The 18,158-nt window shown below is 36.9% G+C and overlaps 2 protein-coding genes across 2 annotated transcripts in view; one reads left to right on the top strand and one right to left on the bottom strand.

The window, feature by feature from the left end:
* LOC113112423 (cadherin-23) overlaps positions 1-18,158 on the bottom strand; it is a 197,163-nt gene that overhangs the window by 16,031 nt on the left and 162,974 nt on the right. Inside the window, exons 32-44 of the mRNA XM_026277988.1 lie at positions 18,138-18,140; positions 17,904-18,053; positions 17,702-17,830; positions 16,913-17,041; positions 16,496-16,723; positions 4,970-5,191; positions 3,976-4,095; positions 3,715-3,895; positions 3,440-3,573; positions 1,947-2,156; positions 1,750-1,857; positions 1,564-1,666; positions 121-246 (exon numbers count right to left, since the gene is read on the bottom strand). Coding sequence (XP_026133773.1) covers positions 121-246; positions 1,564-1,666; positions 1,750-1,857; positions 1,947-2,156; positions 3,440-3,573; positions 3,715-3,895; positions 3,976-4,095; positions 4,970-5,191; positions 16,496-16,723; positions 16,913-17,041; positions 17,702-17,830; positions 17,904-18,053; positions 18,138-18,140 — 1,843 coding nt within the window. The remainder of the gene's footprint in view (positions 1-120; positions 247-1,563; positions 1,667-1,749; positions 1,858-1,946; positions 2,157-3,439; positions 3,574-3,714; positions 3,896-3,975; positions 4,096-4,969; positions 5,192-16,495; positions 16,724-16,912; positions 17,042-17,701; positions 17,831-17,903; positions 18,054-18,137; positions 18,141-18,158) is intronic.
* LOC113112424 (V-type immunoglobulin domain-containing suppressor of T-cell activation-like) lies at positions 6,472-15,480 on the top strand. The gene is made up of 7 exons (XM_026277989.1): positions 6,472-6,701; positions 11,210-11,584; positions 11,666-11,728; positions 12,219-12,329; positions 12,493-12,520; positions 12,818-12,990; positions 14,348-15,480. The coding sequence occupies exons 1-7, from the start codon at positions 6,647-6,649 to the stop codon at positions 14,380-14,382; spliced, it is 840 nt and encodes a 279-aa protein (XP_026133774.1). The 5' UTR covers positions 6,472-6,646; the 3' UTR covers positions 14,383-15,480.

The following is an 18,158-nucleotide window of genomic DNA, read 5'->3' on the forward strand; positions in this document are numbered from 1 at the left end:
TTGATATTATCTCTTGAAGACATCAACATAACGTTTTTAAAATCTCTTTGAGGCCTTTAATTTTGGAAACCATGAAAACAAAACAGACATAATCTTTAGCATCTGTGCTCAACTTCAGACCTGTGCGGGAGTCTATGGAGAAGAGGTCCACTCTAGTTCCCAGGAGGCGATACCTCACCACCGCATTCTCCCCAATGTCTTTGTCCTCTGCTAGAACTGGGCCGTTTAAAATCAACACAGTGGTGCCTAATGGACAGACAGAAAGACAAAGAGAGAGAGAGAAAGGTTCAGAGATTTGGCTTCAGAGGTTCAGCTTTGATCTAATGTTAAATGAGTCATGACCATCACTTTTCATCCTGTATTTATTTCACCTCTGTATGCTAAAATAGTCACAACTTCTGTGGCCCACAAGAAAGTATCATTTAGTTTTTTATTCATTCTTATTTTAATGTCAGACTTATGTTATCTCCTGGAATTCTAAATCACACCGTTTACCACCATTTACAGCATAGGAGAAAGTTTCTCTGGAGGTTTTTTCTCTACTGAGGTCACCTGGAGGATAATGGGCTCTTTGCTACTGTTACCTTTGTCTTACACAGTTGGGGTTTAAAAGACAATTAATATTAAGAAAATATTATCACTTTGACTGCATTGTTTTCCGAGCTGAATAATGACACTAATGTTTTGTGTAGAGCAGCTTTATTGCTCAATCTAATTAGTTTCATAACTGATGAACTGCAGCATTGACACTTTTACTGAAATGAATCAACACTGAAGGGAATTGTGCTGAATAAAGTTTGTCTTCTGTAGACATGCTTATACCTTTAAGACTTCTAAGTAACTACTAAACTTGTTGATTAATATCTTCACATATAAAATAAGTAATACTGCTCATTTATGTGTTACAGATTTATATTAGATTATTATATTTATATGATAGGTAAAAATTGTTAGTCTGAATGCACTGTTAGTCACTATTGTAATTGTGAGCGATAATTCGACGTTAACACAAAATGTCAGTAATCTGAAGATTTCAGAAGAAGCCATTTTTGCTATTTTGATTAATAAATGCTATTTTATTCTGAATTCTGAAAGTGGTCCCACTTTATATTAGGTGGCCTTTACTACTATGTACTTACATAAAAAAATAAGTACAATGTACTTATTGTGTTCATATTGTATTGTAAAACACTTTTGCTGCTATAGAGGTGGGATAGGGGTAAGGTTAGGGAGAGGGTTGGAGGTATGGGTAAGTTTAAGGGTGGGTTAAGGTGTAAAGTATGGGTCAACAGTGTAATTATAAATGTAATTACAGAAATTAAATACAGATGTAATAACATGTAGTTTAAAAAAAAAAAAAAGTAGTTAAGGCCACTTAATATAATGTGGGTCCCTGAAAGTTACACAATGTATTCACAGTGCAACAAACTTCTGCTTCAAAACCTTTGTCATCACAAAGACAATCAACATAGTTGTCTTATGAATGAGATTAAAGAGCTTTTCTTCTTGGCCCTTCATGAGCTTCATTTCTAAGAGTCAGGATGTGGTTAGAGAAAACACTACCTGTGGGTGAGTTTTCACTGATCTCGCCCCTGTAGCTTGATTGGCTGAAGATGGGCCTGTTGTCATTCACATCCAGCAAAGTCACCACCAACAACTCTGAATCCTGAGCAGAGAGAGAAGAGTCTTATGACACCTGATTGTGTCATTCATGCCATCTGTGAAACCTGAATGGGTTGTGTTATTTACCCTGCGTGCGATACGAGGGTTGTCTGGGTTGTCTTTGACGGTGATGGTGAGGCTGTATTCAGACACTCTCTCTCTGTCCAGCCGCCTGTTCACCTGAACCACACCTGACTGGAGGAAAGAGAACATTAGTCTGTTCACTCTTACATTATTATTTCTGTCTCTTATTCTCTTCTTACTCATATCTTTCTGTTTCTTACTGTCTCATTAATGTAGAATGATCCATCACTGTTGCCGGCGGTGATGCTGTATGTGAGGAGAGCATTGCGGTCACTGTCAGAGTCTTGTGCCCACACTTGAGTGATGGAGGTGTGGATCGGTGCTCCCTCGCTCACGCTGGTGTTAGTGGGTAAGTTGAGCAGGATGGGGTCGTTATCATTAATGTCCAACACCTTAATGCTCAATACCACCTGACACAGAAAAACAAAACCACAGTATGAACTTTTTGGGAAATATTTAAGTAATTCAGTACATACTAATTCACACACATATATAGTACAAAATATCACAATTAACGTGGCTTGAAACATATTCCCTTCCCCATTATTAAGTGTTTATTTGTGAGTGCTTTATAGATTTGAAGCATTTTCTTTCAATGTTTTCAATAGAAAAATGACAAATTTGGGGAAAAATGTAATTGTGTTCTTATATATATATATATATATATATATATATATATATATATATATATATATATATATATATATATATTACTATTATTATTATCATAAAATAAAACTATAAAAATAAACATTGTTTAAAATACAAATTTCACTGCAGAATAGAAATTGAGGATCTGAGTAAATTAATATAATTATAATTTTATTTTACAAGTGTAAAATTACAATACTGATATTTATGACTAATTTAACTGCTTAATTTATATATTATAGATTTGAATAACCACAGTACGGTGAAGAATGGACAATAATAGGCTAATAGAATTGGGGCATTTTTTTTTTTAAAGCACCAGGTTTACCGTGCTTTTTTGTATTGAAAAAAAGAAAAATACTACTACTGCAAAGTAAAATAAAAGATTTGAGTTTGAATTGATTTCTTAATTGATTTCTTAACTTATATTTTGGTGTACTACAGGGAGGTCGTAAAGCTTCTCCTTGGTTGATAACAGATGGATTATAAACACGATTACAAGGAAGATAGTCAGAATATATTGCATTCCCAAATGCAACCCAAACTGAGAGCAGATGCAGAGATTGAGACTGCAGGGCAGCATTTACCATAAACCGAGCTTCTCCAAGAACAAGGTTTTTTTTTTTTTTTTTGCACAAGTAACTCTTGTGCAAAAGAACCCAATGCGGTCTTGTTTAGAAAAACAGCTCAAATATCTATTGAAATTTCAGAATTTTCAGTTTCGATTTCAATTTTCAGTTTTATTTAGATCTATTTGTGAAGCTCTATTGACAATAGATGCTGTTTTAAAAGTATGAAAATTAAACTAAAATAATAAAAATAAGGAAACATTGTAATAACAAATATCAATGTATCATTTAGCTTAATGTTTAACTACAAATGCAAACTGTACACAACAAAGAGGTTTATGATGTCACAGTGCAATATAGTATGTCCCAATACTGGTCTATTGTCTTCCCACATACTCAAAAGTATGTACTTTCCCATAATAATTTGGTGCATAGTAGAAGAATATGAACTAAATGTGTGCGGGGGTGCTTACCGTAGCGCTGAGCGCTGGCGTTCCCAGATCTTTGGCAGTAATGGTGATATTGTAAAAGTCGTTAGTTTCTCTGTCCAGCTCCACATCTCTCCTCACTCTTAACTCTCCCTCAACTGATGAAATTACAAACTCATCTGAGAAAGAAAGAGACAGAAAGAAACAGAGACAGAAAGGAACAACTCAATTTTAAAGGCAGACTTAAAAACACAGGAAATTGCAATACACATCATTTATTCTGATTGGATCTGAATCAACTTTCTACCACACACACACACTTTTCAGGTCCCCTGCTGTGATGCTGTACTCCACTTTTCCATTGGATCCCGAGTCGTCGTCCGTGGCTTTAACGGTCCACACACGTGGGCCCGGCTGACCCTCTGTGATTTCAAGCGGACCTTCGAATGGTCTCGGGAAGATGGGTGCGTTATCGTTCACATCTACTACATTCACCAGGACCTGCGGTAAGGGGAGTGTGTAAGTGTGATATAAAGGAATCATGAGGACTGCATACACGTGTGTAGCAGATATGAACTCACTGTGGTGCTGGAGGTCCGTCTGAACTGAGGTATAGGACACTGATCTGTGGCTGTGACCGTCAGCACATAATGACCATTACTGATCTCATAATCCAACTCCTTAATGACCACAATCTGACCCTGTGAACACACACAAACCCACAATAAACACGCACAGCAGTGACACATGTGAATCATCCTCAGAAAGTCTTTTGTGAACTATCACGTCTCTTTTGAAAGATTTTTTAAATATTCGTTTATCCTGCAAGGATGCATTAAATTGATCAAAAGAGACAATAAAGGCATTCATAATGTTACAAAAGATTTCTATTTCAAAGAAATGCTGTTCATTTAAACTTTCTTTTCATTAAAGAATCCTGAAAAAAAATGATATATCACAGTCTCCATAAAAATATTAAGCAGTTTTCAACATTGAAAAGAATAAGAAATGTTTCTTTTGAAGCAAGTTTTGCATTCAGTATTTGTCACCATTTAATTTTTTACACTTATATTGGACTTTTCAAGCTCAGTTATAGGAAAATGATATAATCTGATGTTTAATTGGGTCATTAGGTATGTACAGTGGGTACAGAAATTATTCAGACCCCCTTAAATGTTTCACTCTTTGTTATATTGCAGCCATTTGCTAAAATCATTTAAGTTCATTTTTTTCCTCATTAATGTACACACACACCCCATATTGACAGAAAAACACAGAATTGTTGACATTTTTGCCCATTTAACAAAAAAGAAAAACTGAAATATCACACGGTCCTAAGTATTCAGACCCTGTGCTGTGACACTCATATTTAACTCAGGTGCTGTCCATTTCTTCTGATAATCCTTGAGATGGTTCTACACCATTATTAAAATAATAATGCAGTTAATTGTGTGCAAACACATTTGAGAAAAAATAAGACATCTAACAAACATATTATCTATACAATGACAATAAGTCATTTAGTGTCTCTAAACCAATCCTGGTTTCCTGTTTGTCACTCTCTGACCCCCTCACCGTTATGCTATTGATCTGGAACGTCTGGGCCAGGTTGCCATTGGAGATGGAATAACGGATGGTTCCGTTGAGGTCTTCGTCAGGGTCGATGGCAGTAACCGTTGCGATAATGGCTCCGACAGTGTTTGGCCCCTCTCTGAGCTCCGTCACATACTCTTCCTCTGGAAACTCAGGCGCATTGTCATTTTCATCAATGATACGGACCCAAACGATGGTGGACGCCTGTGGAAATGGATGATAAAGAGCCAAACATGGATGACTAAGAGCAAAACATGAAACACTTAAAAAAGCTATTCAGTAATAACTATATATATGTATATATATATATATATATATATATATATATATATATATATATATATATATATATATATAAATGTGGGAAGCGTATCAATGCATTGAAAAAAAAAACCTTGCAATAGCAATATTATTTTATTTAAATAAATAAATATGTAACTAAAAAATGTGAGCATACTGCCCCTCTATAGCTAGGTAATGTTTATATGTTTATGGTCTTTGGAAGAAAGTATTTGCATGTTTTCTTCTGAACACACTATGCATCAGTGTGGAGTAACTTTTATCTCATGGTATCATGGTAAACTAGTGTAGCAAGTTTGAATGCTATTTGCATAACCTGATGGTGTGTGTGATGGCAGGAGGTTACTGGTGTGTGCATTTCCTCTGGCGTCTGATGCTATCAAAAAGTATCAAATCCAGACTGATACCATGTCTCCCCTTAAATTCACTCAAGCAGTTCGCACAAGCACCGAAACTGAAATTTGGTCAACTATGACAAGAAATTTGAATGGGCGCATGAAGAACATTGTAAATATTGCAAAATTCAGAGTCATCCAAAGTCTTTGTAAAACTGAACTTTGTCTGCTGTAAAAAATAAAATAAAAAAAACTCATATCCTTCCAAAAATATAAAGGCAGTCTTATGTTTTTACTTATACTGAGTGATATTATAAACACAACATGCTCTCTCTCTCTCTCTCTCTCTCTCTCTATATATATATATATATATATACACATACACTAAAGCCAACAATTATAATATTATCTGAGAACAGTGAAAAAAATATGTAAAATGTACTATTTCAGATATAATTATATTAAAATAATAGGTAAATATATTATTACATATCACACAAATGTAAAAATTTGAATGATACTTAAAATAATTATTGTAATTTTAATTTAAATAGATAAAAAATGACGTATTTAATTATTACACACATATTAGTATAATGGCATATAATTTAAGGCATAAAGCAACTTTTTGTCCTTAATTATATAACTACAAATAACCCAAAACATTTTTGGACAGTTTTAAAATAATTTTAGTTCAATCAGTTTGAACAGACAACAGATAAAACAATTTTGGATTTTTTTTTTTTTTTTTTTTTTTTTACATGTCATTATGAAAAAAGCCAACTGCATTTGTGGGAGGAGTTAAAGGTTAGGGAGGAGAGAAGTGTAATAAGTTGGTACTTCTTGTTTCAGTGTTTTACTTCTGATATGATTCTGATTCTGAGAAGCAACTTACTATAAGAGCCAGCACAGCAGTTCACAATACACGGGAATAAGAGGACGACTACATACGATTTATTTCATCACACCTGGAGAAACTATAGACTTTCAACAGCTTTGTGAACGTTACAGGAGATCAGGACTGATGGATGTATTTTGCGCTTTGTTGCTCATCTTTCATCTCTTAATTGCGGTTCAAGGTAAATCTACTCTGAACTTTATTCCTGGACTAGTCATACAAAACGGGTTTTTGCATTAATGCGCTGTTTTTTTTTTTATATAGGCTATATATTCATAGACATTCTGTGTATATATGCTTCACACTGACGTATTTAGCCGTCAGTCTCGTTTTGCCCTTTTATTGCGTTTTAATATTGTGGTTCACGAGACCTCCGCGTTCTTTTCAGTCCTGTTGCGTTCCAAGAGCGTTCTGTGTGAACGGCCTGATTCGGACATTTGTTTAGTCGTGAAACGTTCTCAAGGCTGATCGGGCGTGTGTCAGCTTGCTTTAAAACTAAAAACCAACTTTTCCTCCCCTCAAGTTTTAGCCAGAATTCAGCACTCGACTCTACAAAAAGACCGTCATCTGTCTCATCGATTGTGTTATTTTACAGCTCAACTAACACTTTTATTCCGCGACACGCTAACGTTACTTTCCTGAACATTAGTTTAACCACTCTTTTTAATTTTCTACCGTGGTTTAAAGCCGTGTAATTCTGGCCAAGTACGTATATATTTGGTGAAGTCATACCTACAATAACGATCAAAGTTTTGGGGCATCAGTCGCTGACTTAATGCTTTCTCGTGCGTAGAGATAACAAGCAAATAATTTCATAATGCTGTTTATTAATTAATCCATATTATTTAATGAAGTAAGATTTATCTAGCTGGTTGGCTTAAACGTTAGTGGGCGTTAAACAGTTAGCAAATCCTAAAACGTTAAATACTTAGCTTGTAAATATATGTTGTTGGAGTGCCTAATTAATTTTAATTAGCTAAGTTGATCAACAGTAGGTAGTGTTCTAAATGTACATAAAACCAGCTTTTTCAACGTCTGCTACTCTCATTTGACTATTAGTTAACGCTATAATCACCCATGTCTTCTTAACCCGAATTTATTAGACGTTAGCAATTTATATCAGTTGCAAATCCTTGATGTTGAGTCGCATCTGCGCAGACCGATCGTTTTATGACATCATAGTGATAGTGATCATTGTACCGTAAGAGCTATACTTTGATGTCATCGAATGTATCAAATCGCGGTCCTTTGATGTCATACACAGATCGGTCTGCGCAGCGCACTCACCCTGGATCTTGTGTTCCGCAGTGAGGGGCTACTGGGATGTTTAAGTAGAGAGAGCACACCTACATACTCTACCCAAAATCTTAGAGGAGTCTCCCAGCCGGAACCCAGACTCAAACCTGTGACCTTTGAGTTTTCAGCCTGACTATCTAACCATTAGGCCACAAAAAAAAACAACAACAACTTAAACAAAAAATACATTAAAGCCTCTGTTTGCCAAAACTATATACAAGGTTTTATATGAAAATAATCCATGTTTCAGTTGAATTTACCCAGTTTCAATTTGCAAATGAAGCCATTAATCCATAGACTATGACTGGTTTATCATTTAGCTAATATTGATTTTTGCCAATTTTAGTGCGGTTGGTCTAAAGCTAAACAGTATGAGATGTGGGTCTTCAGGAAGCGGCAGGAGGTGTGAGGTTTGTTTCAAGAGGGAAGCTGTTAAAGCTGAGTATCCGTCAGATCAGTTCTCCATGCAGGGGTTATCGATTCCATGAGTGAGCACATGGAATATTTCTTAAAAAGCCTGATGGTTTCATCCTAACCAGGCTTGAGAAATCAATATGTGTTTTTAACGTAGATACAGAGCATATATTTATTAGAGAGAGACAGGAAGAAAGGATCCCAGAAGGATTGAGACTATCTGCGGATATTGCACCTGGATTACATTTCCGACCCCCTGGGTTTGTGGTTCCTCATTAAAGGCTAAATCCACATTGCCTGCTCTGTAAAAATACAAAGACGTCAAAATTATTAACTAAGAACTAAGAGAATAATAATGCAAGGTAACGAAGGATGGTGCAACAATGAGCGTTGCTTGCTAAAGCAAACATTATTATTGCTTAATTGTTATTGACAATTTCTTTAACAAGAAATTGTGCCTTTTTAAAACATTTTCTATTTCGAATACAAATCAGCCCAGAAAATCCACAAAGATATTACTGATTTTGCTTCTGGAAATGTAAAATAGTCTTTTACGAAAACAATACATGAAGTTGAGGGACTGCAGATACTGATCTGCAGGAGGTTTCAGGTGAAACGGGACAGTCCCTCATAGTCACGCTCTCTTCAGATGAGAGAGTGGTTTTCAGAACCCGTAAGGCTTTTTTTAACACCTTTTAACAAGGCTCATACAACTAGAGATATCAAGAAATGAGACTAACATGTAGGTGGGGGCTGACAAGGGGGTTCTTTCTTTAAAATAACAGTTGACACAAATATAAAAATGCACTTCTCCTGACCTTTTTTTGACTTCCATGAAACTTAGTGTCTGAATTACCCATTACCATAAATATATGCTTATGTGACTTTTATATGAAGCACAATCTTGACAAAGTGGCATATAAATGCCATTCTTCAAATATCAGGACTGAAGTACAGGATGGATTCTGATGTCCGTGTAACTTCTGTGACACAGATGCTCTTGTGTTGATGTCACAGATAAACACATTTGCAGACAGATGCCCTCAAGCAGGGAAAGTTTCATTATTATTTCTCTCTCTAAGATGAGTCTGAGAATGTTCTGGGCTCTTGTTATCAGTCAACAATAAATTTGAATTGTGCTTATGTTGTTTTGAACACTTCTTGAACGGATCAATGGCTTTTATGCTTTTTAAGCGACGGTTTGGATTGGCTCTGCCTCTAAAACTCTCCTAGCATGCCTTTGATCTAATCACGACCCAGTACTCAGCGACAGCACGATTATGTCCAAAGCGCAGGGTAGTATTTCATCCAGTCACAACAAAGACGTGTTGAACCCCTTGCAGCTGCCTGAACGGATTCCCAGCACAAGGATCTCACGGGATGGAAAATGGAGCCTTGGAGTGGATTATTATGAACGCTGATTGGGAACATGGGGACGGATAAGGTTTATAGGGAATAATAGGGCAGGAGGGGTTGGAACTGTATTGTGTCTGTGAGAGACAGGCTATGAGTGCACTTTATCACAAAGACGCCATTTCCTATTGCCTCTTCCTGACACACATACACATAGACTTAAGCTATGTACATTTAAGTCACTCAGGGCATCTTAAATGAAGAACGCTTTACACACATTAAGGTCAACTACACATGTTTCTGACCGACAGGCAGCCATGCATTTAACCAGTCAATATATATTTCAGTCATTCATAAATATAGGAAATATTTATCCATTCATGAGAAATCTGGGTCTTTCCTATGTTATTTGTCTTGTTGCTGAACATTCAGCTTTAGCTCATAAGGTTTGTATGTGTGATTTGGGTGTAGGTCTGTTTTGTCTATTACAGGATAGGAAACAATGCACTCGCTGTGCCACCCTTCTACACACACACACAATACAAGTTAAGCACAAACATGGTTATGGATATAAGAAACAATAGCAGCAGAGGACTGAAGTCTGAAGTGACACCTGCTGTTGTTTGTTCATTAATGTGGTGGAAATGCTTTGCTTGCACTGAGCACATCCGGGTTTCACAAAGCTTGTTTTTCCAATTTTTTTTTAGAATTTCTATTGTAGTTTAGTATACAAATTTAGTATACATTTAAGCAACACTTAAACATGTACTGATGTGAATGGAGTTAGAAAGCACCGATTTCAAGCAAGTCATTTATTGATTTAAAATAAAAAATAATTGAGTATGCACATAGAAATATATCACACACGCATATAAATATTTCACAACAATTTGATAAATTGATTAGAAATTATAAGACTTATGAATAAAAAGTTAAAAACTATATAATATAATAATGTCTGACCAATCTCTTGTTCAGTGACACTCATACACTTTGATAATTAATGTGTAAATATATATATATATGCATGTATTTATATAAAATTAAACATTTCACAATAAGGAGATACTGAAAAGTGATTTGATATTAAAATTATTAAAAAAAAATAATATAATAATGTTTAACAAATTACTTGTTCAGTGATACTTTTTAAATGCCTGCCTCAATTTTTGACAGTGATTGAACATTTTTAAGATAAAGACAGCCGCTAAAGCACAGCCAGAGACACTGCAGTAAACAAGCTCTGAGAAATGTGCAGCGAAGCACATGTGGTCAGCTGACTCTAAAGTGCTGAGTTTCACACATTACAACACCAAATATATGCTTTCTATGAGGAAGCTCAAGAAATCCACTGTCAAAAACAGATATTGCTGAATGTCTTTGCCTCTGCTGACATAAAAAAAAGAAAGAAAGAAAGGTTGAAATTCAAATTCAAAATGAATAGTCAAATTTCAACTTTAAATATTTTTATGCATTTCCATTTTCTGAGAAAATCAACTTACAAAAGCTTTACCGATGTCTGCAGTAATTAAGCTGGGTTGTGTAAAAGTATTTTTAGGATCCAAAATGTCATACACATCATATTGAATATTACATTTACACTGTTTTCTCTCTCTGTCTCTCCAGTGAGCGGTGAGCGCCACTCTTTCAGTGTCTCCGTGCCTCATCAGGTCTACGAGTGTCCTGAAGGAGCCAATGTCACTTTAACATGTGTTCAGTCCGGATCCAAGACATATTCGGAGGATAAGATGTGGAACACCTGGCTCTTCACCCCTCGCTCGCAGGAGCACTGCCACAAGGGTGAACATCCACGCGGGTCCAGTCACTCCAACCGCACAATTGGAGTGCAATACATCGAAGACGGCAAGTCTTTCTCTATCATCTTGCAGAACATCAAGCACAAGGACCAGGGAAAATACTGCTGTCTGCTTCTGGAAGTTCATACCAAGCAAAAGGTGGAGCAGGGGGCCCATGAATTCATCTACCTGAATGTGGTGCCATGTAAGTGAGTGAGGAGAGAGGTCAAGTGTGACATTCATCCCCTCTGTTTTTGTGTGATCTTAACATGTCACATTTCCACAGCGACGGCAAATACTCGCAACGACAGTCTGAAGTGTGTGGAGTGGTCTCACAGGCCTTCAGATGGTACATTCAACACCACACACACATTATACAATGGCTCTTAAAAGTATTAAAACATTTAGAAAGTCTGTCAAAGTGGCATCTGCTAGTTTTTCTGAGAACTAGCTTCCAATTTTGTTAAATGCAAGTTCCTCTCAAATTTAAATATAAAGTTCTCAGACAAGTATGAGTCTGTCTGACAATGTAAACTTAAAGGGATAGTTCACCCCAAAATTAAAATCCAATCATCATTTACCCTCAATTTTTTCCAAACCTTTATAAGTGGATAACCAACAAGTTTTCACCATTGACTTCCATAGTGTGGAAGAAAAAAAAAATACTATGAAAAATCAATGAGGACCAGAAAGTGTTAGGTTGAAAAATACCTCCTTTTTAGTTCAGCTCTAGAAACTCACAGAGATGTGGAGTAAATGATGACAGAATTTTTGGCTGAACGATGCATTTAATTTCTTTTCTGTTTTGCACCAGTAACGTCTCTGTTTTTCTTTTTTAGACTCGGTGGCTGAAGGTCTGGCTATCACAGCCTGTGTTGTTTTCATTCTGTGCCTTCCGCTCATACTGATGATGGTGTACAGACAGAGACAAACAGTAGACCGACACAGACGTGAGTACACACACACACACACTTACTCTGACCTATATTGTGTGTGAGAGTACGCTTGCACTGCAGAGACTGCTGATGGGAGTATAGTAGCTGCACTAATTGTTTTAAAGAGACTGCATATCCTTTCTCACTATGAACCATTTCCTGTTCCTGTTTTTATCAGGTGCACAAGAGCTGGTGCGTATGGACAGGTGAGTTTTATAGTGACCAAAACACTTAGACTAAACAACAAAGGATATTTGGCTGAATCTCACAAAAACATACAAACTGAATTTCACCTTTAAATTAATATAAATACAAACAAGTAATTGCAGAACAAAGCTAATGTTTAAAACCAATAAATCTTTTTTTTTCTTGTATTGTATTGTGACTTTTTTATGGTAATAAACTAGATCTTCCTTCTAAATTCCTATCATTTATTATTAGCTACTTTTGATTTGAGATATTGATATTTTGAGTACATATTAATTTATAATCTCTCTTTCTAGTGAAGCACAGGCCCATGAGAACCCAGTGTTTTTGGGTGATTCCCCACAACCTAAACCTCGGACTGTATCCCAAATAATGAGGCAGTCGTCTGAAACAGGACGCCACCTACTGTCAGATTCCGGCTCTCTGTTCTCTCCAAACATACAAGGAGAATTGTTTTTCCCAGCAAATGGTATGACTTTATCACACACACACACACACACACACACACACAAAACTGTAATCCAACTCCAGCTAGATTGCTAAAGCTTGTCACTGCTATGCAGGCGACAAGAAACATCTGGGGCACAATTACACACACACACACAGTGATGTTACACATACAACATTTTCATCAAATGTGCACATACCACACAAACAGACATATTTTTCTTCCTCACCATAGTCACAGGATGTACCCATATTTTCAATGAAAACTTAAAACACGCATGCAAATCTGCACACAATCATACAAAACCCCGAGTCTCGTGAGTAGGCGAGTGTTATGAGGTCCAGCTCAGTCTCCAAACATACACAGACACACGCCTCCTCTCCGTTAACCTTTAACTCAGCGGAATTTACAGAATGTCAATTTCCCCTTTTCTCCCTCATTTCACAACACCCATTTCTGCTTCTCTGATGGCAAAGTGGATTCTGAGAAACCAAGAACGTGTGTGTGCATGCGTGCCTACTTTCATGTGTGTTTCTTCATTATACATGACCTACTGGCACATACACAGACAGTTCTGTATTCCCACACAGACACGTTAATGTCAAACCCAACAGCAAAAACATTGTATGCAAAGTCATTTTAATTTGATCAATTACGAAAACACACAATTTTGAATAATATAAATTAAAATAAGTAAAGTTTGCATAATGAAATAACAAGATTTATTTTTATGATAAAGTACATTTCCCATTATTGAAATTGAAATCTGGGAAAAATGTGCTTAATAAACCCGGGAATGCGTATTAAGAGAGTAAATGGGGTAAATTCTAATTTCATGATGACTTTAAAGACCTTAAAATATGAGTTTTCCTTGCTATTTTGAAATAAATTGCATAATACACATAACTTTCCTGCAGCTCAAACAGTAAAGCATGACACAAGCAATGTCGAAATCATGCATTCAGTTCCTAAATAATGAAAAAAACTTGATTTAATGTTTACCTTGAAGACGATGTTATTTGCATTGGAATGTTACATGCAGAAATGGAAAATAGTAATGGACAGTCTAAGACTGCTGTGTAAACATACTCTACTTACATTCATTATTCAAAGCACCCACCACATCCCATTCACACCATTCATTGACACATTAAAAATGGCATATTTACATATGGATCGCCCACACAGCCTGGCAACACCACACATTTCATATGTAGAGCATACACAATCAAAACAGAGGGCATTTCATTCACTTCTTAGTCTTAAAGACGCAGTAACAGAAACAGACTTGGTAATTATAAAGATTAGAGAAAGGGTGGAAAAAATGGTCAGAGTTTTTTTAACATTATAAGGTAATAATTTTACTTTATTTTCCCAGAACCCATTCCTGAGTGTCCCAACTTGATGGAGTAAAAGACGTCACGTCCACCCTAGGAATAACTAGTTCTTCTTCCTTCTCCTCCACATCATCATGCCTCTGTTCTTCCTGTCTTCTGCAAAGAAGATGAGGAGAGACCCACCCCCCCAAAAACGAGAACTGAACTCTCTCGTATGACGGTGGGACCCTTTATCTGTTGACTGTCCTTAATATTTCACAAGTCAGGGCACTAGGGAGAGCTGATCACAGGGAATTTTAATGAAGATGATCCAAAGATATTCTTTTGTGCCATTTAAGTTGAAAAAAAAAATGATTTCAGCATTGCTGTTTGCACACGTTTCTGTTCATCACGTGCTTTGTGTGTCAGTCACACCGTGGTTTCATTTGCACTTAAAAGACCATTTTACTCTCTATCTATCCTCATTCTCACCTCCTTTTCAACTGAAACAATCAGTTCATCCGCTCTCTTTCAGAGGGATGTATTAATACCTCATTCACTCCTGTTTTACACATCTCAGTACTCCGTTTCTCAGTGGTTATTTCCTCCATACACAGTATGTCAGTGCCAAAGTACTCAGTTATCACTTTCTCACTGAAATGGTGCCTGTGCTGGTCCCGGTTTCGCTGCAGATCAAACAACGGGCCTGTTTTCCATTAATTTTAGAGCTGAACGAAGATGCAAATGACTGTTTGTTTCAAAATCTAAAATAATTGATGGTTTAGTGTCTTTATGTAACGGGCCCAGATTGGGACCAGCACCAGCATGTGTCGGTGGAAAAGCGATGTTCTCAGTTACACTCACCGTCAGACCTGCTGAGAAATGACAGGGTGTTTTAAACCCTCTCGCGGTGAGTGTGGTGCTTTTATGATGTATGTAGCTTCATGATGCATTCCCTCAGAATGAGTGCAGATTGTTCTTTTGTTTTTTGTCTGTGGTAAATGTTGCATCAGTGACAATCAAACACAATGCCACTCTCTCACATCTCTCGTGTCACCTGTGGCTTTAAGGGGCCTGGGGGCTCGAAAACAAGATTTTCGAGGTCTATTTTGTATTGATTTTTTTTATTTTATCTGATTTATGTGTGTAAGTGTGTGTGAGTGTTTCCATTATTTCCCATCCAAATGAAAAAAAAGAGAGCTGGAAACCATTTTCAGGAAGCTTGAAAGCTGAAATCCACTGCCATAAAAAAAGTGCCAAAACTTTGCTTTGTTAATAAATGGATGGTTTGTAGTTGAATGATTGCAAATATTGTAAATATGCTGATAAATATGCCATTATGCCAGTTTGTACAATTGAAGTTGCACATGCCTGTACAGCTAGATAGTAATGTATCTGTAGCTCCAGGGACAATGCTGTTATACATCTGCTGATATTATTGAAAACCGATTGCTTATATCTTGTTTTATAAAAATACAAACAAATAAAAAGTTCTGGTGAGAACTGAGAGTCCTTGTGCTGTGTTCATGCAACAAATAATCTCCTCAATTACTCGGAAGTGTCTGAGACATCAGACGGCCAACCCAACGGGTGAGAGGGCCTCTAAACCATTATCAGGAACCTACCAAACCTCTACTAACAACCAAAACATTTAACTAAGATGAAACTGGCCTTTTCTGTATTTCTAATTAGTCCGTCATCTCTCTGTTTAAGTGAAGTCATTTGAAACTCAATCAATATTCCCAAAATGTTTTAATCTGATTTTTGAGCACTCAGCATTTATAAAATGGTTTTATAAAGTGGATACAGATACTAAAGGCCCAAAAGTCACACTTGATGCAACCGAGACCGCTGTGAAGTTCACAACAGGAATCCACGAGCTCTAGAGTGTGCAACTTCCTGCTTCAGAAATAAGGCTGGTTGTGGTTTCCTGTTTTTGCTGTTTAGTTGTTCAGACAGGCTTTGTAAAGAGCAAATGTAGTATCTTATATTTAGAGTCAGAAAAGATAATAAAAATGATGATTAATTAATGAACAGGTGGGATTTTATTGTATCTGCTGGGATCGGACTCGATCTTGAAATGTAGGCTAATATATTACTTTTCTCCACACATGTGGCCTTGGTGAATAAATTAGAGGCAGAGACTATTCTGATGAAAGATTAGAAAGAAAAACAGACCCAAACTAACTAACACACACATACACACTCACTGATAAAGGCGGCATTCCGTCATCTTCCACAGTCACAGCGAGTGTGTACTGCTGCTGTTTTTCTCTGTCAGGAGGTGACGGTCGGGTCACTATCTCTCCCGTCATACGGTCCATTCTGAAGGTCAGGTCCTGGTTACCGCCGGTGATGTAGTACGACAGCATGGCATTGGGTCCGATGTCCCGATCCGTCGCTCCAACACGCAGGACAGATGTACCGCCACCCACATTCTAAAACACACACATATGCACACTGGTATTTTAGATATATATATATATTTTATATTAAAATACATCATTAGTTTAGATTTTTGTCTACTTTTAACTTTTTTTTGGACGTGTTGCATGCAGACATTTGAAAGACCAACACCTAGAACCTGTGATGTTGATGTCATTGGTTTGAGGTGCTGTGGTTCTGACCTCACTGATGCTGACGTTGTACCCACGAGGGCTCTGCAGCATGGGAGGGTTATCGTTCACATCCAGAATATTCACTGTGAGCGACACATCCGTGAACCTCGGAGGGGAACCGTTATCTGTCGCCCGCACCTGTTCCGAACACATTAACACACGCACGAATCCACGTGGACATCAGTAAATAAACTCCTAAATACCTCAGTGCTAATTATTCAAAACATGCTAAATTTAACTACAAGGAAACGTGTACAAAGTCACGTAACACACTGTGACCTTGCATGGTTCTGTCTGGACATTTTCTTATTCAAAGTGAGATGCCTTCATATGGACTTCCTTTAATTAAACAGTAATATTGTTCAAATTTGTGCAATTTTCTATTTGAATTTATTTTAAAATGTAGTTTATTCCTGTGATGCAAAGCTGAATTTTTAGCATCATTACTCCAGTCTTCAGTGTCACGTGATCCTTCAGAAATCAGTTTAGTATCTTGATGTGCTGCTTAATGTTTCAGTGGAAAGCATAATGTATTTTTTTATACTTTTTTTCAGGAATCTTTGATGAATGAAATGAAATGAATCCTAAATAAATAAATAAAACCCCTAAATAAAAATATTAATAAAAAAGAAATAAATCCTATTAACCCCTATTGAAACTTTTGAACTGTAATGTATATGTCTAATAAAACATGCCTTTTAAAAACAAGGGAGCATGCGTACGATATAAAATGTTGCATAGGAAATCTAAGAGTCTGGTAAAGAGCCATAGCATGTGTGCGTAGTGTTTCTCTCTCACTTTAAGCAGGTAACGGTCAACAGCTTCACGGTCCAGGCGGGCGTTCAAGTAAACCTCTCCATATGTATTATTGGCTGTGTTGATCTTAAACACATCCTGCATGTTCCCCGCGATCAATGTGAAATTCACCTGACGGAGACAAGAGGGGTTACGAATGAAAGACAACTCATTCAGCAGTGTTTTGAATGTTTCTCTCCCTCACCAGTCCATTCCTTCCAGCATCTTTGTCCCGTGCCAACACCACAGCAACTCTCTGGCCGATTGGTGTGTCCTCTGGAATAGCCACTGACAAATCCGAAGTGATGTCAAACTCAGGGCTGTTGTCATTCTCATCGAGAACGGTGATTGACACCTGTCAGAGTGATGGAAAATGAGATGTTTTTCTGATAGCATATTGCAATAAAATGGCCTTTATCATTAGAAATCAATTACATACCTTCTACAAATGTGCATCAGG

Source organism: Carassius auratus, chromosome 13, assembly GCF_003368295.1.
Source record: "Carassius auratus strain Wakin chromosome 13, ASM336829v1, whole genome shotgun sequence".
Lineage (NCBI taxonomy): Eukaryota > Metazoa > Chordata > Actinopteri > Cypriniformes > Cyprinidae > Carassius > Carassius auratus.

What these genes read in the sequence shown, in the direction of transcription:
- LOC113112424 (XM_026277989.1), top strand. Translation starts at nt 6,647, where the DNA reads ATGGATGTATTTTGCGCTTTGTTGCTCATCTTTCATCTCTTAATTGCG. An exon ending in GAGCTGGTGCGTATGGACAG is followed by an intron (nt 12,521 to 12,817) that starts GTGAGTTTTATA and finishes CTCTCTTTCTAG; the next exon opens with TGAAGCACAGGCCCATGAGA. An exon ending in ATTGTTTTTCCCAGCAAATG is followed by an intron (nt 12,991 to 14,347) that starts GTATGACTTTAT and finishes TTATTTTCCCAG; the next exon opens with AACCCATTCCTGAGTGTCCC.